This window comes from Gymnoscopelus braueri (assembly GCF_963280865.1).
Source record: "Gymnoscopelus braueri genome assembly, chromosome: 10".
Taxonomy (NCBI): Eukaryota; Metazoa; Chordata; class Actinopteri; order Myctophiformes; family Myctophidae; genus Gymnoscopelus; species Gymnoscopelus braueri.
This window is the reverse complement of record NC_137611.1, coordinates 25,750,485-25,777,150: the sequence shown is the minus strand read 5'-3', so window position 1 is coordinate 25,777,150 and position 26,666 is coordinate 25,750,485. Positions and strand designations below refer to the sequence as shown.

Below are 26,666 nucleotides of genomic sequence, written 5' to 3'. Positions count from 1 at the left end.
AGCTGAGAGTAGCTGACTCAACTTAAGTGACACAAAAGGCTCGGTCTAGATAGAATAATGCCTTGTATTCAAGAACTGCTCGCCCTCGCGGGTATTTCAGGGCATCTGCTGGGATGAAGTAATCATCCCTGAGTCCCCAAAAGTGTTTTTTTTCCCCTTTTCATTCCATTGACCGGATGTAGACATACATTTTTAAATAAGCCCCCAAATACTGTCAAGATTATAGTGCATCATCCATCAAAGGAGAGCTGTGGTTTTATGTCTGTCCAGTTGTACTGTACATTATTGCAGCCCTAAAGTTAAGTGAAGCTGAGTTAAAAAATATGTCTAAATATTGAACTTCTCATCTTTCCCTTCATACGTGTATGCTTGTCAAAAGAATAAAAGTTCCGTTTCGGAAAGTTTAATGTGATTTCCTAAAATCCAAATATTAAACCATATTGCAAAAACATCCCCTGAAATTACATAATTGATAACTTATAAGCCTTTCAAAGTCGATAATCATGCGTTAAAATATGTAAAAACCAGGATCTAACTAAAACTAACAGATGAAATCTGATTGACTGGGTTAGACGCCCCCTGCCTATTTAAAAAAAAACTATATATATAATTCGAATATCAACATGATATTTACACAAAATGTATGCTTAAAGCAGCACTTTAAAAAAAATATATAAAATGTAATTTTGTCCAATCTGTATGGTAGATTGGACAAATCTATAGTTAATACAATATAACTTATACAATTGAGGTGGTTGTATTTTGTCTCCCTGCTCTTCTATTGAAACATTTAGATCATGTCAAAGGTCATGTCTCACCTAGACACAGGATCTGACACAAATTTTAACCTGATGGTCAAGATTCAATTAATCCCCTGAGCAAGCAGGCAGGTTCTATTTGCTCAATGGTAAAACCTTTTTAAAAAATCGAACAAACCATGCTATACTTTGGCAAATGGTCTGCTGTAATGTTAAGTATTCCGTGAGTCATAGTCAGTGGGCTTAACATGCCAGACCACCGCTGTGATCCATTAAGTACACAGTATGTATGTTGGACCTTTCTCCCATTATATGTACAGTAGTGAATTGTTTTCCCTGATTCTTTTCCTTGGTTCCTTGTCCTGGGTCTACTCTATTGTAAATGAAATTCCATCATAGACAAACAGATTTGCATATTTCATTGAGATTACTGTTACTGTACAGTATCTGCGGAATGTCAATGATTTATGCATGAGATTTTGTTTCAAATGCAGATACATTTTAATCTCCCAGAACAATGATCATAGTAGCAACACATGCATTCTTCAGCTCAACAAAAAGGTGGCAGTGAGCCCACAAAGCATACTAAAGAGCTGTATTTCTCAAAGGTGTTCTGTTGGAAGATAACAAATCACCATGGAGAATAATTTGTGCCTGGCATACAAAATGCAAGGAAACAGATAAATAATATTTATCTGTTTCCTTGCATTTTGTATGCCAATAGGCAATTTGCTTATATTATAAGCAAATTGCCTATTGGCATTCAAAAGGCTGGAGCTACAGGTTGTACGAAGTGTGGTATTTGAGAGGATCTACTGTATCATAGACTGAGATCTGAAATTCCTGCGTTCGGCTTCGCTTTTGATTCTGACTTGTATTTATTTATTTCTTTCCTAGTTCTTGCCGGTGAAAGCAAACTTTGCATCACTTGTCATTCAACATCACACATACTTTGTGATGTGTTAACATCACTATTATCTGTTTTGGGCTCGAATGATAAGCCCTTTGAGTCACAGTCAGGAGTTTTTAATCAACATTCTTGACTTCATTTCATATGCAGTGCTGCGTTTTGCTCTGAAAGCATTCTGTTTTCCTTTTATTGTAAGTAACAAAAGCTTTTGTGTGCATGTGCGTGCGTGTGCGAATGCATGTGTGTGTGTGTCTCTGTGTGTTTGTGTGTGTTTTATTTCAGCTCATGCTGGATCTCAGCATCTCTTCTCCTGGTAATGGATTTCCACCTTTAACCACATTTAGGGTTAGAACAATACTTGGGTCACAACCTGGTTCTGCTGTAACACAAACACCAATCAGCGATTGTCAAGGAGTTGCTACAGGATAGCCTTGGTCTGCCCTTCAGCCAGCGGCTCCAATTCGAACCCCCTGCAACAGCAACTACCAGCCAGGAGAGTTGACCTCATTGCTCTCCCCTTCAGTCTGACAGCCATGGTCTGGGAAGCTCCTCTGCTACGGGCTGGATTAGGGATCAACTCTCTACTCGATGGCTAGACCTCCCCATAAACAGAGCTGGGGGCCTTTCTTCTGAGGTAAGTATATTTCTTCCACTCTTGTTGCCCACAGCTGTCCATCCCTGTCCCCAAGTATGATGTAAGAGCAAAATGGCCACCATGTGAATGTGGTAAATTTTGGTTCTGTAATTCAAGCATAAACTATTTATAATCCATGTCACATAAAAAAATGAAAAAAATAAAACTCACGTGGCAATCATGACTGATTGCAACGGAGTGGAATTGGCTTATGTAAAGTAGGTATGTTAGACTGCTTGCGCATAATCATTATTGCAACTCCTTGTGTAGCCTTGTGTGTGTGGTGGGGGTTCACATTTTACTATCGAACGTTCCTCTCATTTATGACTAAGCCTACTGTTCCATTACCATGACTACTAGCTTTATGTGTCTCCTAAGGGTTTGATGCTCATACTGACATGGAACAGGTTCAACATAGTTCATCTCTGGGAGCAATGGATTCTATTATTGAAACCTTTATTAGGATGTTCAGCTTCTCATATCTGCTAATGAATCATTTATCAGCATTTAAAGGTCTCTACTTTTGCTCCAGATTGCAGAATGGGATTTAGTTTTTTGAACAGGCGAACCAATGGAAAAACAATAATTAAAATCAGATTTTCTCTCTGCGTGAGAACTGCTAACAATAACAATTCTTGTTTAAATCCATTTCACACCGCAACTTATTTGCATCTGAAGTTTAAAGCCTAGCAGATCTACAAGCAAGATCTACAAGCTCAATCACCGCCGGGATGCAACACGTTGTGAGCTTGTAGATCTGCTATTTTCAGTGCACAATGCGATGTGAAACCAATTATAACTCAGCCTAAACCCCACCATCTTTTTCCTCTAGGACAGCTTCCCTCACTGCACAGGTGGCACATGGATTTCAAGACTTCAAATGAAGAGGTAAGATCTGAACGGTCCTCATCATGAATGAATTGTAACTGAAACTAACAGGGTCAGTTATGTCATTGCCTCTGTGTTTAGTCTCGTTTTTTTCCCCCACTGCATTGTCAAATGTCAGGTGTGTTAACCTTTGGTCAGCATTTAGCATCATTGATTAAGCTCCAGTATCTGACTGCATCTTGTTAGGATATCCTTGTTGCAAATCTGGTGCTGTCTGTAGTTTAAATTGTCATGTACATTATTGTATCTGATTGTAGATGATTATGTAGATAATAATAGTGGGGGGATTATGAAAGGAGAGCATGATAAACCATAAAATGGGATCAGAGATAAGGCTAATTGCATACAGTACATGCTCTGCAGCGGGTCAAACAATGCTCAGCCGCTTGAGAAATTGTCTGACCCAGCAATGTACACGTTACGACATTACTGCCCTGATTTTTCTTCACTAATGACTCTCTCCCTCTCCCTCCCTCCCTCCCTCTCTCTCTCTCTCTCTCTCTCTCTCGCACGCACGCACGCACGCACGCACGCACGCACGCACGCACGCACGCACGCACGCACGCACGCACGCACGCACGCACGCACGCACGCACGCACGCACGCACGCACGCACGCACGCACACACACACACACACACACACACACACACACACACACACACACACACACACACACACACACAGATCTCACACACACACACACACACACACACACACACAGATCACACACACACACACACACACACACACACACACACACACACACACACACACACACACACACACACACACACACACACACACACACACACACACACACACAGATCACATATGGACATACAGACATACTCTCAGGCATTCTCTCTCTCTCTCTCTCTCTCTCTCTCTCTCTCTCTCTCTCTCCCTAGCACATATACACACAGACACAAGTACACACACTGTGAATTGTTGCTCTCATTTCATTTCTCACAAAGGAAGCTGCAGGCATAGACTAATTTCTTAACCTGAATAAGGGGTCTTCACTTCCCCCGTGTTCCTCATTGTAGCTAAATGACAATTGACTCTGTAAAGTGAGTTAGATTCAAGTTTCATTTGCAACTGAGATGTTTCCCTTAGAGAAGGCAACCATGGGACTATATGTCTTGTTAACCAGTGACTAATGCATGCAGGGTGACAATGATGCTGACATTGGTGCATTTCCATTAGCAATCTTGTCAGGTGAAGGTGGTTCTTTTATTTAGACCTTTCTAAGTCTCAAGGACGAGACAAGCATTCCAATTAGCCCGGGAAGAGATAGCTATGCAAAATGCAAATTTATGCGGATTAGAATGTTTTAAATGGCTCATCTCCTCATCCTACTTGCGTAACACTGAGAAATTCATATGTAAGGTGTTCATTGATGAATTCAGCTCATTTCTGAGATTTTATTCACCTTTTCTCGTGGGATAGATGCATTACTATTTTAGAAAATATCACAAGAGTATATCATAGATATGAGAGTGAATGGAGGATGCATCTGAATGCTGAACGCTTTGTGCAAACGATGCACTGAGTCATCCAAGCAACATGTCCCTGACCATGTTTTCCTCAATGTGCAGTTGTATAAGTTTTATTCATTTGAATCGTATAGCATAAATGTTAACGTGATAACTGTCTGTAAATAGCTAATAAAATCTGCCCAGATGTATTTGTGATCTGACACTAATTTGTTGGGATTTCTTTTACCATATATCAGTAGTATTCATATTGCTAAATATGATCAATACCTTCAATATCAAGTCTCAATATAAAGAGAGAATTGAAGTGTTCTCAGTGGAGTGAAAATCTCTGCCAGGAGACACTCTCCTACATGTTCCTCCCTCCATCATTGTGTCTGTGTGGTGCATGATGACAATGTGTTGGGGTTGTGTGTGTGTGTGTGTGTGTGTGTATGAAAAGGCACAGGACAATGGGGCGAAGGGCTATGATAATGGATGCTGATTGTTAATGCCTTGAGTCAATTATATTTGTTCAGGCCAGGGGCGAACTTGGAACACAAATCAGTCTGGGAATTTAAATGACAGCGGCCCCCATGTCTGTCCAAATTGACATTAAAATAATATAGCATCAACCGGATGATCACCAGTCAGCTGATGGAAGTAATACAAATTAAAGCATAATAGGTCCAGTCCTCTACGTGTTTTGTGCTTCATACAGTAGTGTATGAAATAAAGTTACTCAATGGTAGGACACAGGACGAAAAGATCACAAAGAATATAAATAAAACAGGGACCCCTGGAGTTACAGACTTCGGTAGGTCACAAATTCTGGTGTAACTATGAATCAACATGAAAAGTGGACAGATTTAACTTATACTCCTAGGTTGCAATGTGACCCACACCCACGTGGTGAGTCCTTCACGAGAGGAAGTAAGAACTTGGCACCATGCCATACACTGGTCTCTGTCTTCATACAAATCAACCTTTCTCCATCGCTCTCTCTGAGTTACGACAGCTTGGACTGAGGTGAATATGCGTAGACATTTAGACTGTAGTAATTTGTTGGTTTGTTTGGGTCTGTTAATTGTCACATTTATAAGTGTATGTTGATGTTTATCAAATGAGGGCTTACAGCGGATTGTGTGTAGTTTTGTGTGGTCTGTCAGCCATCTTTGCAGCATCTTCGCACCCACAAGATATCGTGAAGTCATTGGTCATCTTCGCACGCGAAGGACGAACATGCTGTCTGTCTGTCTGTCTGTCTGTCTGTCTGTCTGTCTGTCTGTCTGTCTGTCTGTCTATCTCTATCTCTCCCTCCCTATAGATCTATCGCCAATGAATATATGAAAAGGTCTCTCACTGAAAAAGTTTTAAAAGAAGTATATATATATTCACTGTCTATCAACAGTGAATATATGAATGAATATGTCTCTTTACAGTTATCCTTAACAGGCATCTGTCAAGGTTCTGTAGTGACGTACATCCCAGTAGTCCATTTGCAAGCGCCAGAGTCAGTAATCCAAAAGTACAGACAGTGCCAGAGTCAAAGCGGGAGTCAGTTATCCCAAAAGAACAGAGCAGACAGCGCAGGTCTTAAACTCTCACGGGGGTCAAGCTTGGTTGTCGGAGCCTGATGGCTACTGACAATAACAAGCCAAGGAGGAATAGCTGACATGGTGATAGGCAAGCTACACTGTCACATTCTTCAAGTTCCCTCCGCTCGGGAGGAGCATTTTCTGTGACATTTCATTTCGTGGCCGCTTAATTTAGTTGCGAAGGAATGATGAATGATGTTGTCTTTTTGATTATTTTCAGACAAAGAGTGGGATTTATTTGCTGCAAGAAGGTAATGAGGAGCCATTCAATATTCGACTTCACTTGGCCAAAGACATTCTGACCATTCAAGAGCAAGATGTCATCTGTGTGTCGGGAGAGCCTTTTTATTCCTGTGTAAGTAACCCAAGCTGTCTAATACATAGCAAATGTTGACATCATCTGCATTTCTCATGACACACGCACTAAAATCAGATTTAGACAACAAAATCAACATCTTGTCAGTGTGGTGAGTGTCTATTATGTGCATGACAAATTAAGTCAATCTACAGTATATCAGTTATTGAAATGTGGCGTATTATTCGGTATGTGACACTCTCACTGTGATGCATGCTTTGCAGAATGGCACGTTCCCAGGGGTCTGTACTGTTCCCTGCTTTCTTCCCCTACACCAAATCTTGCCGTATCCGCAAATAGCTGAAAATAGTGTGAATGTTTGCCTATTTTCACCAAATGTTCGCCTAATTATGACATGCCCAGAATAGGGACGATAGGATTCATGTGGCTGAAAATGCTTGTTTTTAGTTTTTCCATTGCCAGACACATTTTGCCGTGGTTGGTAAATATGTAATGTTCACCTTGTTTGAGTGACAGTTACCTTGGTCAGTTCTGATGGAGAGTCCCATTGGCTTGCCAGAACAGAGACCAGTCAGTGGGAGGCTTAAAGCCCCATTATACTGGGGGGCACGGTGGCACAGTCGGTAGCGCTGTCGCCTCACAGCTAGAAGGTCCTGGGTTCGATTTCCGCCAGGGACGCTGTGGGCGCTGGGGGCGTGTCTTCTCCTCCGCGTCATCAGCGCCGATACCCTTGGTGGGGTTGGCGAAAGGGCCCACTCTGTGTGGAGTTTGCATGTTCTCCCCGTGTCTACCAGGGTAGTTAATACCCTCACAAAAACATGTATTAATCCTGGTCACTATACCGCCTCCCCCATGACAGCTGGGGCGCCTGATGGAGGGGAAGGGAACTGGTTGGAATAACGTGTTCCTTCCACGCGCTACGTCCTACCGGGGAAACTCCCCCCTGTCAGGTGATAAGAAGGTCAGTTGGCCCTCATGCATTGAAGGAAGCATGAGCTCGGCCCTGGCCTGCCTAGGCTGTGGGGGACTGGTGTAGTGCTGGTGTAGGGCTGGTGTAGTGCCCAGGATCACTTAGGAAATTGGCACCGGGTGAAAAAAAAGGAAAAAAAAGAAGCCTCATTATACTTCGGCACATGGGTGTCGCGCACCGAAAACAAGCTCACAACACGCCGCAGCGGGAAGCGTTGTGAGCTTGTAGGTCTGCTATTTTCAGTGCGACACCGGTCATGCAACTAAGTATGAATCAGGTTTCAGCACATGTCTGTGCTCCCGAGGCACTCAGTTTCATGAGTATGCTGGGGGGGGGGGGGAGGCAGGGCAGCCTGCCTTTGATTTCTGACCGGTTTCCCATACTGGGCTCTCTAGTGAGAAGCATACATTTGAAGCATACATTTGATATGTTTTACTTGTTGTGGATCAGAGTCATGTCTGTTGCAGCACTATACCAAGACGTGTGTTGGTATATCGTTGCTGTCGGGCAGAAGCCTTGTATCTCCATATTTCAACCTTTTCTTTTGTTTTATCATCATACAGCAGTGTCTATCTACAAGCTCACAGTGTGTTGCGATGCGTTAAATCATATTTAGTCAATATTGAATATTGAAAAATATTCAGGGATTGACTTCCTTGGCCTACTGGCAGCGTGCGCAGGAAACTTGGCACTGATCGATCCAGTGGTTTGCGAGTTCACCAGCAGACAGACAGACAGACAGACAGACAGACACACACACACACACACACACACACACACACACACGCACACGCACACGCACACGCACGCGCACACACACACACACACACACACACACACACACACACACACACACACACACACACACACACACACACACACAGATTAGAGGTAATTAGATGGATTTTCTATTTGAGAAGAGGAGCACACCTGCACTCAGTATCTTTGAAATTCCAGTGATCAGTGAGACCATCAGATGAAAAGAATAGGGTAGAGTATTCTTGTTGTTACGTTAGAGGGGGTGATTCAAATCGATTTGTTGTGATACGCACAGTACCCCTGAGAAAATGTGGACAATTACAAAAGTTTTCACATTTGATTTATAAAATACAAGCAGTCAAAATATCTTCTGGTTCCTCTAGTACAAGCAATAAATCATAGGCTGTCCAGAAATGTTTAGTATAGACACGATGGCATTTCAGTGACGATAGTTTACTAAAATGATGGCTTTTTTGGAACCTTTCAACTGATATCATATACAGTAACACTTTAGCACGGTGGTTCTCAAAGTGTTGTCTAGGCGGGACCCTCAGGGTTCCTTAAGGGAGCCAAATTCAATTTGTATTCTCTGAGAGTTATGGGGCCCTTGAAATATATATATATTTTTTAAACGTTTGAGAACCACTTCTTTAGCATATCACACAAAAGGTTCGTCTCCTGTTAATTATCTTCTGCCAGAGTATCTCAAATAGGCTCAGCATCCCCTGAAATCATTACTGTGCTCTTCTACCCAAATCTTTTAACAGGAGAGGACTGTAACGATCAGAAGGCAGACAATTGGAGGTTTCGGGCTGAGTATTAAGGTAATTTAGATCTTATTGATCTAGTCCACTCGCCACAGCTTTTTCTTTTAATTTACTGTCACCTAACATTATTGACCTTTTTTTCTTTTTTTGTCTAAATGTATTAAATAGCGAGGGTAGTTTTTTTTGTGTAAAATGGAGTTGCTCCCCCTTATCTTGTCACAATGGTTATTTGTTCCTCTATAATAACTCTGTTTAATTTGTCTCTTAGGGTGGAGCGGAACACAAAATCCCTGTTGTGATCTCAAAAATATCGAAAGAGCAAAAAGGTAAATTATTATGTGCTAGAGCCCGACCGATTATCTATGTTTTGACCAATATTTTCTTTAGAAGTGCAAAATCTTGCATGTTCTCCCCGTGTCTCCTAGGGTAGTTAATACCCTCACAAAAACATGTAGTAATCCTGGTCGCTATACCTCCTCCCCCATGACAGCCGGGGCGCCTGATGGAGGGGAAGGGAACTGGTTGGAATAACGTGTTCCTTCCACGCGCTACGTCCTACCGGGGAAATTCCCCCCTGTCAGGTGACAAGAAGGTCAGCTGGCTCTCATGCATAGAAGGAGGCATGAGCTCGGCCCTGGGCTCCCTAGGCTGGTGGGGGGAGTGTAGCGCCCAGGATCACTTAGAAAATTGGGTTACAAAATCGTGGGGTAAAAAAAAAAAAAAAAAAGAAGCAAAATCAATTCTAATCAATTTTAAAACATAAATGTGATTACTGTTTTTCAAAAATAGAAAATTCAACAATAGCTGATCTGCAAACTCACAATGTGTCGCAATGAGACACACCTATGGGGGGAGGGGGGGTCGTCATGGGTTCGTCATAAATCAAAATGTGTATTGTATGACCTATGGTTCAAGAGTTATAGGCCAAAACGTGAAGCGGCCTCTTATAGTGCCACCAGGAGGCTGATTTGAAAGATTTGGGGCAGAGGTTCGTCCTTTGTTGCTAATCTTTGCCAATCAGTCCAATGAATGAGAATAGAGATTAGCTATTCGCAGACAGATGGACGCACAGACACACAGACATACAGGAGTGAAAACATAGTCTCCGGCCTCTGTCCGTCCGTCCCTTTGCCATCTGGCCTGGCGGAGACAGTAATGGCCGATATATCGGCCAAATCGATATATCTGTCTGGCTCTAATCTCTGCACGAGCCATTAGTATGCCTCATGTTTTTCCATGGAGGCTCCTTTACTGAAGTGATTTTCTCCTTCCAGCTGAACTCTCTGGGTTGCTTTTCATCGGAGACGCCATCCTCCAGGTAGAGAAAGCAGACACACCATATGTCATTTAAATGCTTGTTTATACATCTCAGCCCCACTCTGCAAAGTGATGCACATCTTTAATATTTCATACACACCATATGTCAGCACCACTGCTGAAACACTCAGCAGTTCTTCTATAGGTGTAAATGTCAGTGTTGTTGCATAGGTTTGCAGGAGTGAAGAAAAAAAAAGGCGGGCTGTGATGCAGTCTGCAAAGATAACGTTGACAGGATAGCAATACAGTATTAATGGCAGCTGTGAATGTCACCCTGTGTTAGTCCAGACAGGCAAGGCAAGGCAACTGTATTTGTATTGCATAACAAGGGATTTAAGAAGAAATTATTTTAAAACGATGCTAAATTAAATTAGGTACATTATTATGTATAACAATAACAATATTGTGGTTGGTTCTTGGTCAATATTTTGCAGATAAGAACACACCGTGACCAAAATAATTGTTGATGTTGTTATTTTAACCCCAAAATTTTGCTTTGGTTTCCAGATAAATGGAATAAATGTAAGAAGCTATCGCCATGAGGAAGTGGTATGTTGTCAACTGATATCTCATATTTCACCTGCGCTGCAGCAACTCTCACAGCACATTTTTATCTTGTTTCACATTGTGATCATTATCTTTTAGACGTGGAAAACCATTTTTTATCCATTTTGAATTGAACAGCTTCACAATGAGTAAGCATTATAATTTCAGGGTGATGTAAAGCCCTTATCTAAGCTTTCCTTTCTTTACAGAAGAACTGTTACGCAATGCCTTATGTTATACATCACACCAAGGGGCTAGCAGTAAGCCTTTATGACATTTATGTATTGTGTACATTTCAGGTCCAGGTTTTGAGAAATGCTGGCGAAGAAGTGACACTCACTGTCTCCTTTCTAAAGAAGACTCCAGCTTTTCTTAAACTACCCCTCTGTGAAGATTGCACATGTAAGAATACTCACATACTAAGTAAGAAAAGCCTCTTTTATACTTCATCCCACAACGGTGTCCCATGCAACTAATTAACACTGCAGTGTAACCTGCATGTAAAAATAAATCGGTGAATCTGACCTTTTTCAAGAACTAAATAAACATTAGTTGGCTAATATCAACGAAACAGAGACAAGCACGCACTTCCACCCCAACTAATTGCGACAAGAACTAAATAAAGATATTAATTGCCTAATGACAAAGAAACTGAGACGAGCATGCACTTCCACCTGAAGGAACATTTAATTTGACAGAGACACTCAAAAAAAGAATTACACACTGCACATTGTATAGATGTTGCCTTTGTGCAAACAATTGACTACTAAACGTGGAGGCATGAGCCCTTCATTACAGACAAAACACACACTGAGATGTGGTTCACAAATACCTATCATACCCAGGCATATGCCAAGTCACTATAACTGTCGCCTTATCTGTTAAGTAAGCAAATATTAGGGTACTGTATCCCTAATATGTGCACAGTGTGTGTGATATCCCTAATATTTGCACAGCGTGTGATAACGCCGCATAGTAGCTGATGAGTATAATTCACTTTGAAGGATACCCTTGAAATGCTAGCTCTTTACAGCAACTGCTGCTGTGACATATGAACACACATCGGGGGATGTGGCTTTCTTGCTCGTCCCTTCAGGTGTACCCAGTGACCAGAGTAGCGGGACGTCCTCTCCTCTGTGCGACAGTGGCCTCCATTTGAACTACCATCCCAACAACACGGTAGGCTACTGGCCCCTTACTCCATCACAAAGTCTACGACAGTGGTTCTCAATGCGTGGTCCAATGCAGGGACCCCCCCCCCCCCAAGGGGTCCTTGAGGGGGTCCCAAGCTAAATGATTGATAGTTAGGAACCAAATGGGCCATTTACGGGTCTGTAACTCTGAGAGTGTGCAAATGGACCCTGGTTCCATTTGCACACTCTCAGAGTTAAATGAACACTGGATATTACAGTGTAGTCTGTGGCCTAATACCTGTCAAACTTGGTGTCCTTGAAAGGTTGAGAATCACTAGTCTACGACTACGTTCTATAACTATCCCTCTATCGCTATGCGGCAGCGTGCCAAAGGCCAACAAGCTGTTTCCATGCAACTGTTTCTATTTTGCTGAGAATCAACACACTCCATCTTTATCTTAGAGGTGAAGTGAATCAACTTCCTCCGCTCTCCCCACCTGAGCAGCTGCGGCAGCGCGGGCGCCGACTGTTGACATTTCCGCTGCATGAAATGAGGCGAGAGTGAGAAATGAGCGTGAGGTGGGAAAACGATAAGCTCCTCTCTGCCTTGTGTTGTGTGTCGTCTCCAGGACACCCTCTCCTGCTCCTCCTGGCCCACTTCCCCAGGGCTGCGCTGGGAGAAGAGATGGGTGGACCTGCGGCTCATTCCTTTGCTCCACTCGCGCCTGTCACAGCACGTGCCGGGCTCTGATGTGTGCAGGTGAGTGCGCGCAGGGGACCTCATGTTTTGTCAGAGAAGTGGCTCAGGCAGCCAGTTTCCGACCTTGTCACTTCTGGTGACGGTTTGTAGGCTCTGCACCGGCAAGCTGAGTTACAGTAGTTGTCCCCTGCTGAGACTCGTCATGGCAGCAGTGTCGAGATGACTATTCAAACGGAGCCAGCAGTAGACAGTAATGCTGCCTGTGCCAATATGTTTGGATGTTGTTCAAAAGACTTCTGCAGTACAGTATGTCTTGCTCAAGTAATCTAAATAAATTGCATTACAGTTTTGGATAATATAAAGCCTTGCTATTGCTATCAGACAAAAAAAATAATAATTTAGTTTTATTGAAGTTGGATGAAGTGGCCTCTTAAAAGCTATCCTTGAGCCTAATGTATACTTTGTTTCATGACCGTGTGACTTGATTATGATTCTTAAAAGAAAATCTATATTTTTGGCGAGTGATGCGGTCGTGCAACGAAGTATAAATGAGCCTTTAATCACATTTTCTGTCTCCATTTATTTGCCCCAATGTGTTCAGGAAAAATGCTTTTCAAGTGATAGCTGTTGATGGGGTTTGCAGTGGTGTCATTCAATGTCACACAGCTGAAGAATGCTTAGAATGGCTTCAAGCAATAGCCAACAACATATCCAACCTCACTAAGCACAATGTAAGTATTGGACAACATCAGAAAGATTCTAGCAAATATGTTAGCTCTATTGATATATGTAGTTGACGAAGTAGTCAAAGTGCTTAGGCGTTTTGGGCTTCAACGTTGATGACAATTTGAATAAACAATAAACAATACTATTACAAATGTCACATGATAAGTAGACGTATACTAATGTCTTCACACTAAGAGATAAGTGCATACTCTCTTCTAACGGCCTGGGGTCACAATAACAGTGTTAGAACCTGGCACTGTACTACATTTACTCCCTGAAGGTAAAATCATGCGCATGTATTATCTATAATTCATTACAATGTATTATATAATAATGATGCCAAGGGGTGGAACGCACATTAAAATAACTCATGAGATAGCAATTCTTTATTCCATTTCTCTTTGTGAACATATTTCTGAGCTTCACAAGAGTTTGGAAAACGTAGTGCTTTCATGTTGCCAGATAAAGTAGGTAAAGCTCAACAGACAAGGCCACATGCAGATTGTTTAGTAGCCATATCTGGTTTTCAAGCCAGTTGCATTTGAATACCTTTCAAAATATCCATTTAGGTGTATTGTCCTGTATGTCAGTGTGACATTTCTGCCATTGATAGGTACATTAATAGAGTTAAGAAAGCCAATGCTTGCTGGTTCCTTTTAGACATTCCCGGGGGAAACACAAAAGCTCCAGCCACCTGTGTTGGCATGCTACTCAACATAAATGTCCAACAATTAAAAACCTCAGAGGGTGGTAATTATGATGTGGTGTTTGGGCTGGCTGTATATGAGAGAGCTGTATGCGAGTCTCCGGGGGATAATGGAGCCCTGGCTAATTTGGAGTGCATTAAGTGAGGGTCATACTGAGCACAACACAGATTACTCATTGTCAGAATGGATTGAATGATTGAAAGGGCATTTCTGGCCTCAGCCTTTATTAAAAAGTGTGAGCCATCAAAATAAGCTGATGTTACGGACATACAGATTTTAACTACTATATACTTAGTTGACCAGAGTCACCCAGGGGCCAGGCTCTGTGCTAGGTCCGCTCCCTTTCTTTTACCCCTACACCAAATCTCTTTGCCAAAAATAGCCGATCTACTAACTCACAACAACGTGTCACATTGCGATGCGTTATGAGCTTGTGGATCTGCTATTTTTACAGAATGTTCGCGCCAGAATAGTAGTATGGGTGAATGTACTGTAGATACTGTGATTCATTTTTAATGGATGAAATGTTATATGATTTTGACATGCAGAACAGACAAGTGCTACAGTAACACTGGCAGACCACAACTGGTCACAATAACCTGCAGTTGAAGGAAGACAAACCCACCGGCACACATGCAGAGATGATCTCCATCCAGCTCACGTCTCGACAGTAGTGCAGGCTATTTCTTTTCCAGCTAGCAAAAGAAAAAAACGTCTTGTTTTCTCCCTGGGCTCACCCTCAAATGACATTTCAAAATGAGGACTTGCCAGTTGTTCTTGCCTCCATTGGAGGACATGAGACAGTTTTGAGGGTCTAATTCAGCGTTCTGTTCCTTGAGAGTGAGAGTTTTATTGATAGCGTGGTGTGAATTAGGAATGGCTGATACCTGGGATCTGAACCGAATGTTTTAATTTAAAGCCTCAGTGGTTCCCTGCATTTAAAACCAGCATTTAGGGAGAGCCTCAGGTCCTTGTGGAAATTACTCTATGAATCTATCACTATTTTCCAATTTGCATACATTGAATTAAAGTAGCCATAACAGTGTTCCTCTGATGCTGTGGAGGAACACAAATATTTGTGTCACTGTTTGTTTGTCCTTGGAGGAAATGTTTGGCCTGAATGTGTGTTCTAATGGGACAAATGCCATATATACACATGCATATATATATATATACACACACCGTATATCTAGGTGTGCCCTGGGATCTTTTGGCTATGTCAGGTGTGTGCCTTGGCACCAAAAAGGCTGGGAAACACTGCTCTAGATCACGTTTTAAAAGTGGGGACCGGCAGGGGGCGCCAGGGAGCAATTGGACAGGACAGGAAATAGGATTTTCTTTTTTGAAAGAATCATACAAAATTAAAGTTTAAACAAAAAACTGTGTGTGTGTGTGTGTGTGTGTGTGTGTGTGTGTGTGTGTGTGTGTGTGTGTGTGTGTGTGTGTATATATATATATATATACACACACACACACACACACACACATGCAGTTCTGTAGGTAGTAGTATATTGTTTAGTTTTTTTGCCATTTTGCAATAGCGGGGTCACTGCCAGAGGCTATGGCTATTTGGGGGTCCTTGGCATGGAAACGTTTGGGATCCCCTGCTCTAGATTGCTCCAGTAATTGCTCTCTGATACTTCTGAGGTAGAAGATACAAATGTTTACTATATATATATTTTTTTGTTCGAACAGGTGAAGAAGATTAACAGAAATTTCCCAGTGAATCAGCAGGTAAGTCAATCAACTGAATCTGCCTTGTTCTAGTACTAGATCTGTGAAACTGTGTGTACTAGTGATGTGCGGGTCGGGTTTTTTCATGACCCGCCCCGCCCCAACCCGCGACGGAACGCGACCCGCCTCAACCCGCCCCGCGAACCCATATATAAATCTATGGCTCAACCCGCCCCGCGACCCGCGGTGGGAATATATATATATATTATATAGCGCTCTTTTAAGTACCCAAAGTCCCTTTACATGTCTACAGTAGCACAACATTGTCATGGGCTGAATAAACAAGCATGTTGGTCAAAATAGGGTTTTTTTTTTTTTTTTTCGTGGAGAGCGGCTGACCCGCTCACCCTCAGCCCGCATAATTTTCTCTGAAATCCTGACTCGACCTACCCGCGCCGCGGGTTGACCCGCGGGTCCCGCGGGTTACGGGTCGACCCGCTCATCACTAGTGTGTACTGTGCTTTCTATTGGGCATTTTGATAGATGTGTTTTGTATGCTACCTATTGCTGTCTTTAAAGAAAACTTTGATAGTCATCACTGGAATATTTCCTCCGAATGAAACAGACTGTCACTCTAACCATGTTGGTCAAAGAAAGAACGGGGTCAAATCTTTGCAACTGTTGCAAAAGAGGTAGAATGTTTGCATCATGAAAGTCCATTCCATCGACTGAGAAAATAAGCAGCTCAAGTGCCTGCGCACAGATTGGGAATTTTGTGTTTTCATAATTAATTCAACAGTCGCTGCTTCCCATTGACAAAGTACAAAATCACATGACTTTTTATCTCTGCAATTAACCCATTCACTCCGGGAACTACAAATGTCTTCTAGGTTTCTGAAAAACTTATGTTGCTATATCAGTGGTTCTCAAACTTTTTCATGTCAAGGACCCCCAAAATTATAGGTATTTGGCCGCCAACCGACGACCCCCCATCTCAAAATGTTTTGTTCCACCAGAAGATTTGAGTCACAAATGTTCGCGTAAGAAATCTAGCTGAAATCTAAAATGACACAGATGTGTTCCCGGATTGAATGGGTTAAATTCCATTACAAGAGAATGCTCGTCCTGAATCTTTCACTCAATGGAGTTGGCATTCATCAAAATCTCCACATGGCAATACTGCCAAACATTCTACTGGTTCTGCAATCGCCCTGAATGTGGCAGTACAGCCTCGAAGCCTTACAATCCTTTTACAACCTCTATAACAGTGTCATAACTCCCTCTCGTTGTCTGTATCGTATATCATACAACTTCCTCTCTACATTGTACCCTACACGTGCACCTCTCTCTCTCTGTATGTTTCTATCGATCTCTCCTTTAACCTGTTAAGGCTTCTACAAATGTCTTCTAAAACAGTTTTCTGAAAAACTTTTCCATGTCAAGGACCTCCAAAATGATATGTATTTGCGCCACGAACCCCCATCTCAAAACATTTTGTTCCAGTGACCCCCTAGAAGCAAAGATTTGAGTTAAAGATGTTTGCTTAAAAAATATATATATTCAAAGATTTTCACGAATTTTCACGATTTGTTCAAAAATATCAGATCTACAAGCTCATAGCGCGGCACTCGGTGCCGCCCTATGAGCTTGTATATCGGCTATTTTTGAATAGCCAAAGTATAAAATAATGGTTTAAGTGGTTACACAGATGTGTTCCCGGTTGTAATGGGTGAATCTTCTGATAGATCATCTACATGGGCTGGGCAGACGAGAAGGAACAGGACTCTGTTCACGATCGAATGTACTCACCAAAGTTCCTCGCCTTGAGGGGTTCTGCACTCTTCAAGTTCTCAGCACCTCCTGTAAGTTTTTGTGTGTGGTTGGTGGAGGTGGAGGTATCTCGGTTCTGTTTGTAATAAAATAAAAGAAAGAATTTAGCTTGTCCAATAGCAGCAGCCGTGCCATGTTGTTGATGGACAAAACGTTTTCCTGCTGGAAAATGGATGTGACTAAAACAAAAGCAATTGTGCCGCATTGATCTTGGTCTTGATTGATGATGATCATCAACTCTGTGTTTACATTTTGTGAGCCCTGTAAGTGATTGTGACAAGATAGATAAGCTATTGATTTTAGTGAGTTAAGAGATGGGAAATCATCGATTAATAAGTAAAGTTGCAAGCACCCTTTGAATGGGCTGGGGGCTAAAAGAAGAAATTAGGGAAATGTTTATCTTTATATATATGCATGATTGATTAATGAGTAAAGCTGCAAGCACCACTTGAATGTGCTGGAGAATAAAAGAGGAGAATAGGGAAATATTTATCTTTATCTAGATGCATGTGCTATACATTTTCATGTCTGTCAGAATAGAATAGATAGTTGAACGTAAATGAACATAATGTGAATATAAATGATAGCAGTTAAGACCACGTTAAACCAGCCACTGAGCTGTAACTCATTTTAAAATAGGCTGTTTTTAAATGAGCAACCTGGAGAGAGAAATACAATGGCTCAAGTATTAGTTCCGGGGGCAGCTCTCATCCGTTCATTTCTTTAAAAGCCACAGCATAGCTATTCAGTAAAATATTCATTGAATATATTAAATCAAATCCAATTAAATATGACATGTTTCAGGTGACGACATGGGACTGGACCAGAGCAGAGAAGAGTTACACTGTGTATGAGATCATGTCCAAGGTCTTGAAGGTAAGGCAGATCTTTTTATGCTTGAGGCATAACTTTAATATTTACAGGCAGAAATCTCAGTGTCTGGATGAACTTTTGAGGTGAAAGAATGAACCTGCACTTGAATTAGCTCATTAGAAGATATTTTAATGCATTCTCTTACAGTCCAACCACTGTGAGGTTTAACGTTATGGTGCAAATGCACTAGCCTAGTAAACCATCCCAGTCGCTTAGGGCTTGCCTTTTACGTTATTGTCTCTGTCAGGCCGAAGGTGTGGCCGAGACTATGTTTTGCCCCCTGTCCGTCTGTCTGTCCGTCCGTCTGTGTGTGTCTGTCCGTCCGTCTGTGAACAGCTAATCTCCGGCAACGCTGACCCGATCAACGCCAAACTGTGCACACACACTCCCTGGATGCCAGAGCAGAACCTCTGCCCCAACTCTTTCAGATCGGCCTGTTATAGCGCCACCAGGAGGCCAATTTTTGCAAAACACATTTTTTGATATTGCTCCTACAGATCTTCTCCAAACATCACGCAAATCGGTACACAGCATCTCTATAGTCATGTGCTCAAGACGGATCTGTTAGATTTGTCATATTCCATCCTGATTGGCTAAGATACTGTTTGCATCTAAAGTTTGCATAATGGTTCGCTTTGAACAAAATGCCTCAAATCATGAGCGCAGCGTACGAGTGTCTGTGCAATAACTTCATCAATATTAACCCCTCAACTTCTGCACATTCCACTCACCTCTATAATGATTCAGAACATTTCTGTCCCACAATAACCTACCTGACCTGGCGGAGACCTGTGCTCCGAGGAGCACTTTTTCTAGTACTTGTTCTGTGTTGCTGCTGTGGGAGCTATAGCAAAACATTGTTTGGTGCAGCATTTTCTGTGCTACCTTTAAACCCTATACTTATTTGACCAGCTAGGGTCCCCCAGGGGTCTATACTAGGTCCATTATTACAGTATTTCCTGCTACATCAAATCCCTTCACCAAAAATGGCCAACCTACTGTACAAGCTCACAACACTATTTTACACTATGTTTGCCCCCAGAATAGGGACACTAAGGTTCATGTGGTTAAACAAATGAACAGGGCGTGTTGAGGATAACTTGCAGTCTTTGATTCCATGCTTTTCAAACCAGAGCAGCTTCTTTGGTCACTGAGTGCAGCAACACATCATATGTCACTGCCACTTTTTGTTATCACCGAGTCACTGTGCCTGTCTGTACATGATCGTCATGGCAGCATTACGGTGTTATCTCAGGACAATGACCTTCTGGATAAGAGGAAGCATTGCTTCAGTGTCCAGACGGAGACTGGGGAGGACCTATTCTTCAGCGTGGAGCTGGATTGTGAGCTGCTGATCTGGGAGAAGGCTTTTCAGATGGCCACATTCCTGGAGGTAGAGAGGATACAGGTCAGTATGTGAACTACGAAGGGAAACGGCCAGCCCTGTTGTTTTAGTACAGAGTCAGTCCTGTGACATGCTTAGTGGAGTGAAATGGGATCTTTTCTGTGGGTGACTCTGGTAGCTATAATGTCTTGTTCTGCTCCACAGTGTAAAACCTACGCCTGTATTATGGAGAGCCACCTTATGGGACTCACCATCGACTTCAGCATGGGATTTGTTTGCTTTGATGCTGCCTCAAAGGTGAGTAATGAACGGGGGGGGGGGGGGGGGGGGGGGCTCTGGTAAAAGTAGTCCTGATGTCTCAGCATCTCTTTTTGGTGTTGCTAACTTATTCTCCACTGTGCGCGTTTTGTAGTCTGAGTGCATTTGTTTTGACGGCTGGTCCCCTCTGGCTTCCAAACTCTCACTTGTGTCTGCAGTTCGTTTTGGCCTTTAACCAAGTCTGAGAGCCATGCAAAACACTGCCATCCATTATGTGAATTAACAGGACACAGCCGCTGTCTATTGTTTTCTCGGATTTGGGCCCAAGTCCTGCAATATACGATTCCCCCCCCCCCCTAAGACTCACAATGCTGCCAATGTATTCATTGTATACAGACAAAGAGTTAAAAAAACGCAATCCATATGTCGAGACCAATCACCAAACATTACATATGGTGGGATTACTTAATAGTTTCGATTGGCACGTAAAAAACATGTTAGATGTCAATTTGAATTCTATAAGACAATTGACAGGCAGCCTACAGTAGCTTTAGCGTGTTTGTTTTATTATTGTTTATTATTATATAGGGCAGTGCACAATTAAAAGTAATTGCACCAGAGTTAATTACCCTTTATTGTCCCTTGGCAGGTAGACAAAAACAACCACAGAACAGCAAATACATTACATAAAACAGCACAATACTGTACATAAAATTGTGAGACAAAAGAATCAGTATGACAAATGCTATTTAAACAAGAAAGACATTACGTCATGTTGCCATGTCAATCTGCTGTTTTGGCTATTTTTGAAGAACTTTGCAAATTTAAGGGGGGTATTTTATGTATAAACGCCTAGAAAAACTAAATGAGCGCTATCCAAGCTGCGACCCTAAAGAACACCACCCTCCCTGACTGGGGGGGAAACAAAAACAAGCGAACATTTTTGTTTTGTTTTTCTATTGTGGATTAGACTGGGATCATGAGTAAGACCGGAATAAATGCAGGAAATGTGTGATACTGTATATTGATTGCTACACGTAATAATATATAACACAAGCTTCCCTTCCGCTGTAGACCGGCCAGGGAATGCTCAAACATGTTATATAAACCACAACTTGGATCTTCTTTTCCCTTATTTTTCCTGACATTGGTTGGATGTATGCGTATCAACATCCTTTCCAACCAATCGCCAATCTACATCCTTTACTTTGTCCGCACATCTCAACCTTATCGTTGACTGAATAGAAACGGCCACTTACAGTATATTGACAGTAACCGTTTAAAGGCTCTAGGCCCCTTGCCGGCCTGTCGCAACTAGGCCACTTGCCCGTCGCAAAAACAACAAGACGGCAATCTTTGATGGTCACTTTGTGCTGACTTTAGCCAAAGCTTAAGGCTGTTTTTGAACACAGAGTTCAAGAACAAATGTGCTCACCCACAAGAAAATCTTCTTTTGATTAAATCTGGTGCTGGATAGCTCTATATAGCAAGAGACTTCAGTAAAGTTAAAAAAGACTCACACTCAGGAAAACTGTGTTTCTCTCTTCATTTATTCATTCAACATGGCCTCTTGTTGCAGCCAAACATTTCAGCTATGCCTTCCTCAGTAGCTGCATCAATAAAGCTACTGAGATAGCTGCAAAGCCTCCTGAGTTTCCAGTATTTGTGGATATGGAATTTAAGAAAGAAAGAACGCAGCTAACTCCATGGCTTTTTATGTGATACTTTTAGCGTTCGTTAGTACATAGGCTTGAGTGTAGTCACACCTGCCTGTGACCACGTTATAGGCAGTAAAACAGATGGGGAAAGATCATAGTATGTACAAAAAGCTTTGTAGGAGACAGATACAACAGGTGCTCTTAAAATTATTCATTCACAATGCCTAGATATGTAATATGTGTCAAATATGTGATGACTTCACCATTAATTAAAAGGATTAACTGAAGTATTGATCCTCAATGTGAAATTAATTAAGGGTCACTCATGATTTAACTAGCCATTCCAACACCGTGCTCATTTCAGCTGTCAGTTTGGCTGCAGCATGTTCTTTAGTTCATGTATGAGTACACGGTATCATCAGCATACATGTGGATGCTAAAATCTGGACATAATGGGGGAGATCATTAATACTGTATACTGTATAAGTGTCCTAAATTGACCCCCTTAGACCCCTACTGTACAACTAGCAAATGAAGAACACATATCACCCATTCTTATTTAAGTAGGATTCTAACCAGGCCAGGGCATTGAAATATAAAAAAATGTAAAATGGTATGATTAATGCCTTCTTAAAAGCTGTTGGAAGGATACTGATGGGTCTACAGATAGATATTTCACCTGATTTTAAGACAGGGGTCACTACTAAAGCCGTCCAGGAAGAATGAAAACCAGGAGTTTGCTATTGATAGCTTCTCCTTCCATTCCCTGCTCCCTCTGAACCTTTCCACTACAACCATCCCTCCAGCTGCTCTGACGTGTTATGGAGTCCCTGTGGGTGCAATTGATATGAATGGGATGGGTATAATGCTCTCTTTGAGATCCTCTCTGAAAAGCCGAGCCAATTCTTGTGTGTGTGTGTGTGTGTGTGTGTGTGTGTGTGTGTGTGTGTGTGTGTGTGTGTGTGTGTGTGTGTGTGTGTGTGTGTGTGTGTGTGTGTGTGTGTGTGTGCGCGCGCGCAAAGGCATTTGAAGAATTGTGATTCTCTCCCTATACTGACCTCTGCGATGCATCTGAAAATTGACTGAACTCATTTCCATTATGAATAACTATTCAACAACGGCACATTCAAATATTACTTACAGTGCATTGTACAGCGTAATATTCCTACTTTCAGTCAGACTGGGAATGCAATCTTGCACAGAATGATGTACAGTACTCACCAGATACATATTCACATGAGACGCGTCACCAGCTGTCTCCCAGAGATGCTCGAATGAGAACTTACCGTTGTCTAAGATATTGTACAGCTGCTGTTTATACAGCTCGATATTGATTCAGTTATGAAAAGCAGTATCTTACCTCCTCTGTTTAACGTGACATTCACAGTGTTCTTATCTGCCAAACTGAAAGAACAGCTTCAATTTCAAATGTCCCATTTGTTCTCTCTTGGTATGTATCCTATACAGGCTGTGCTATGGAGATACAAGTTCTCCCAACTTAAAGGATCATCCGATGATGGGAAAAGCAAGATCAAGTTTTTGTTCCAAAATCAAGACTCCAAAGCGATCGAAGCAAAGGTAACAAACGTGTACATTTCAATAATAAAATATATCAAGGTAACTATTAGAGGATTGGTGGATTATTCATCAAAGTTTAGAGTAACTGATTTCTGTGCAACTTCAATATTGACTTTCTGTTACAGGAGCTGGAATTTTCAAACCTCTTTGCCGTGCTACATTGTATCCATGCATTTTTTGCTGCCAAAGTTGCTTGCCTGGACCCAATGTTTGTGGAGAGTCATGGCACTGCAACTACCACTGGGATGCCATCTCTCACCAGTATCTCATGTAATTCACAGACATCTAAATTCAAATATGCCACTTGACAGGCGCCTTATCCTAAACTTGTAAGACATTGCACTTAATCATGTCCATGGCCTAAATGAACAATTAAAACACGGAAATGTGTGTATTCAGTGTGTGGTCATCATATTATGAAGGACAACTATATCAAACAGTGGAACTATTTTGGCGAAAGACCTCTTCTGGAGAAATGTAATGGACGATTTCAAGGAAAAACATGGATTAATGTGCTTATCTTGGACTTGAACATCACACTGTACTTTGAACAACTTCGTAGCCAACAAAAAGACTCCAGTAATGAAGAAAACAAATTGTGTGATTTAACATTTCTGAACGAAACATTCTGTGGATATAATTTGGTTGATCAAACATTAAAAGCAGATATTCTTTTAATTAACACTTTAATTAATTTAATTAATTAATTGTGTCAATAAATGACACAATTCTATCCTCAAGGCAAGATGTCTCTTCTATATAATAGAAATGGATGTATTGTGGACTCCTCTGCACAGATTTTAGAGTTTGTTTTTCATTTTATATAATACTGTATGTCACTTGCACTTCCCTAATGAAAAATTATATTTCTTGACAATATTACTTTCCACATAAAGTTGATTGACTATTGATGTTGATGTGGTATTGTAAATTGCAGTTATAATAATGCTTTCTCTATTTGTTTGATTTGGTTGTGTAGCAGAGATAAACTTTTATTTTCCTACATTTATCCTTCAATTATTTTTCAATTAAACATAATTTAAATCCACATACTACCTACCTAAACACCAAACACATTTGCTTTCATTCTGAAATATTAGTCTGGGAGAAATGTATTCCCATTGATACAATTGTTGAAGGTGAAAATGTATGATGTGTGGGGATATATGGAATACATTCACTTACAGTTGTAAGCACACTCCCTTATTAGCTTATAAATTATGCCCATTTAATACATTTTAACACAAATGTACATGTTGGGATATCATAACCTTGACTATCCAGTTAAATACCAGTGTGCTGGTAGTTTGACTGGATCGATGTATCCAGTCACTGGAGAGAGATTGGCCCTAGATATCTGTAGACATGTGTAATGTTATGTTAAGTTAAGTTTGTTTTATCAGGTCACCCACAGAAATGGTTCAGAAATTGTCAGATTATGGAATCCTTCATGGCTGTTCTCATGCAGGACACAGTTTACAGGGCAGATTCACAAACTGGTGAATAATTAATCACTATAATGGAGAAAAGTGCTGCACACAACAAAAGGTAGTTCAAGCAGTGGTTGTGTGAGAAATGTCTAATACTGCTCCAAACGTGGTTAGGAAAATAGACACCTTATGTGATGTTTTTATTGATTTATCCAGTTCTTGATTGTGTATATAAATACAGTACTGACATTCAAATGAACTCTAAAGATTAATTAATTATGGAGATTTTTGAGGGATTACTTTTAGGGATTATGGCATTTGTTAATTTGATGTGTACCGAAGAATAGTAGCTTATATCCTCTTGATCTCTTCATCATTAACCCTATGGGCCAAGTTAAGAGACTAAAATGAGTTATGGTGTACTTTCATCTCATTTAAATTTAGCCTGTAAATAGTAAATTATGATCACAAATCTTCTTTGGCAAAGCACCATGACAATACAAAACACACATATAGGAAGATAGAAACATGTAGCATCATAGCCTGAGGGGTTTTGAGATGGCACTTCAAACTGTCTCACTACCACTCTGTTTTCTCTGTATTTTGAAATGATGCAGTGTGACTATGCGAAGCCAAATTCAAACATCTTCAAAAAGACTTATGGTCAATTAGTGCAGTCAGTCATGCTCTTACCTTCAATTTCCCTAAGTAGGATCAACAAAAGAGAGGACCATGGGTAAGTGAACTCAGAGGATAGGAAATTAAATGGAGTCATTGAAGTGCTTCATGTGTGTTAGTTAAGCTGACATGCAGTCAGAGAGTGGGCGATGGTGATGCAGCCTATGCAAAGAGAGTTTGAGTGATGCGGTCGTGCTTTAAAAATGACCTTTGGTCGCATACCCTTTGAACACAGGATCTAGAAATTGAGTTTTATTTTATTTTTTTGCAGATTATACATGTTTTATTAACAAATATGATGTGTAATAAATTAATAAATGAGACGTTTCTAACCTTTGATTTTGACTACATTTTTCACAGAATTTGGTTCAAATTCAAAGTGACTGTGGACTCAACAGCTTGTGCAACCATCAACATATGCACTGATATTCTCCTATAGACAAAAGAAGAGACTTTATGAAGATACAAGCACAACATTTTGATAGAAGCTTGCATTCATAATTTGTTTTATTCAGATGTTAATTGCCATGTGTAGATAATTATGAACTTGTTTGTTCGCTTGTTAGAAAGGATGTATTAAAGTTGTTCAGTAACTAACTAGACAAGGTGCAACAAGGTATTTGGTGAAATGTTACTGAAATTAATCTGTTTATTCTATGCATAAAGCATGTAATTCATTAGTGTAAAACGGAATTGTGAAAAAACACAGCTCATCTGCCAAGGGAAACCAGATGAGCAATAAAAGGCAGCCTCCGCACACTCAAAACTGCAAAATCAGATTTATTTTTATTTTTTTATAGCAAGCTTTCATAGACCTGGCCTGTAGAAGGTCTATGCTATAATTTCTTTTAAATAAATCTGATTTTGCACAGTTTTGGAGGCTGCCTTTTATTGTAAATCTACCAGTGAAATGTATCAAGAAGGTGGCATCCAATGGTGTGAAAAATGACCTAACTGTTGTCTAATATTTCAGCACCACTCATGCTTTACTTCCATAATAACTTCAGAAAAGATATGGCACTCTACTATTACTAGCCAAGTATAACTCAATGCATGACTACAGCTTGCCCACATTAGAAATACACAGCAAAGAAACCTATACGCGTTGAGCAGTGAGATACCCAAGAGCTGAGAAG

The 26,666-nt window shown here is 41.1% G+C and overlaps 1 protein-coding gene across 2 annotated transcripts; it reads left to right on the top strand.

The window, feature by feature from the left end:
* Positions 1-3,096: 3,096 nt before the first annotated feature.
* sntg1 (syntrophin, gamma 1) lies at positions 3,097-25,456 on the top strand. Of its 2 annotated transcripts, none has more exons than XM_080440585.1 (17): positions 3,097-3,190; positions 6,486-6,620; positions 9,078-9,134; positions 9,346-9,403; positions 10,352-10,395; positions 10,902-10,943; positions 11,240-11,342; positions 12,037-12,119; positions 12,703-12,833; positions 13,375-13,504; positions 15,902-15,940; positions 17,626-17,742; positions 18,515-18,586; positions 19,839-19,991; positions 20,133-20,225; positions 23,312-23,422; positions 23,548-25,456. In XM_080440585.1, exons 1-17 carry the CDS (start codon positions 3,164-3,166, stop codon positions 23,728-23,730), a joined length of 1,578 nt encoding a protein of 525 aa, XP_080296711.1. In that variant the 5' UTR covers positions 3,097-3,163; the 3' UTR covers positions 23,731-25,456. The 2 variants fall into 2 exon arrangements, with proteins under 2 accessions (XP_080296711.1, XP_080296710.1); XM_080440584.1 differs by having other exon boundaries at positions 11,240-11,363.
* The last annotated feature ends 1,210 nt before the right edge of the window (positions 25,457-26,666 follow it).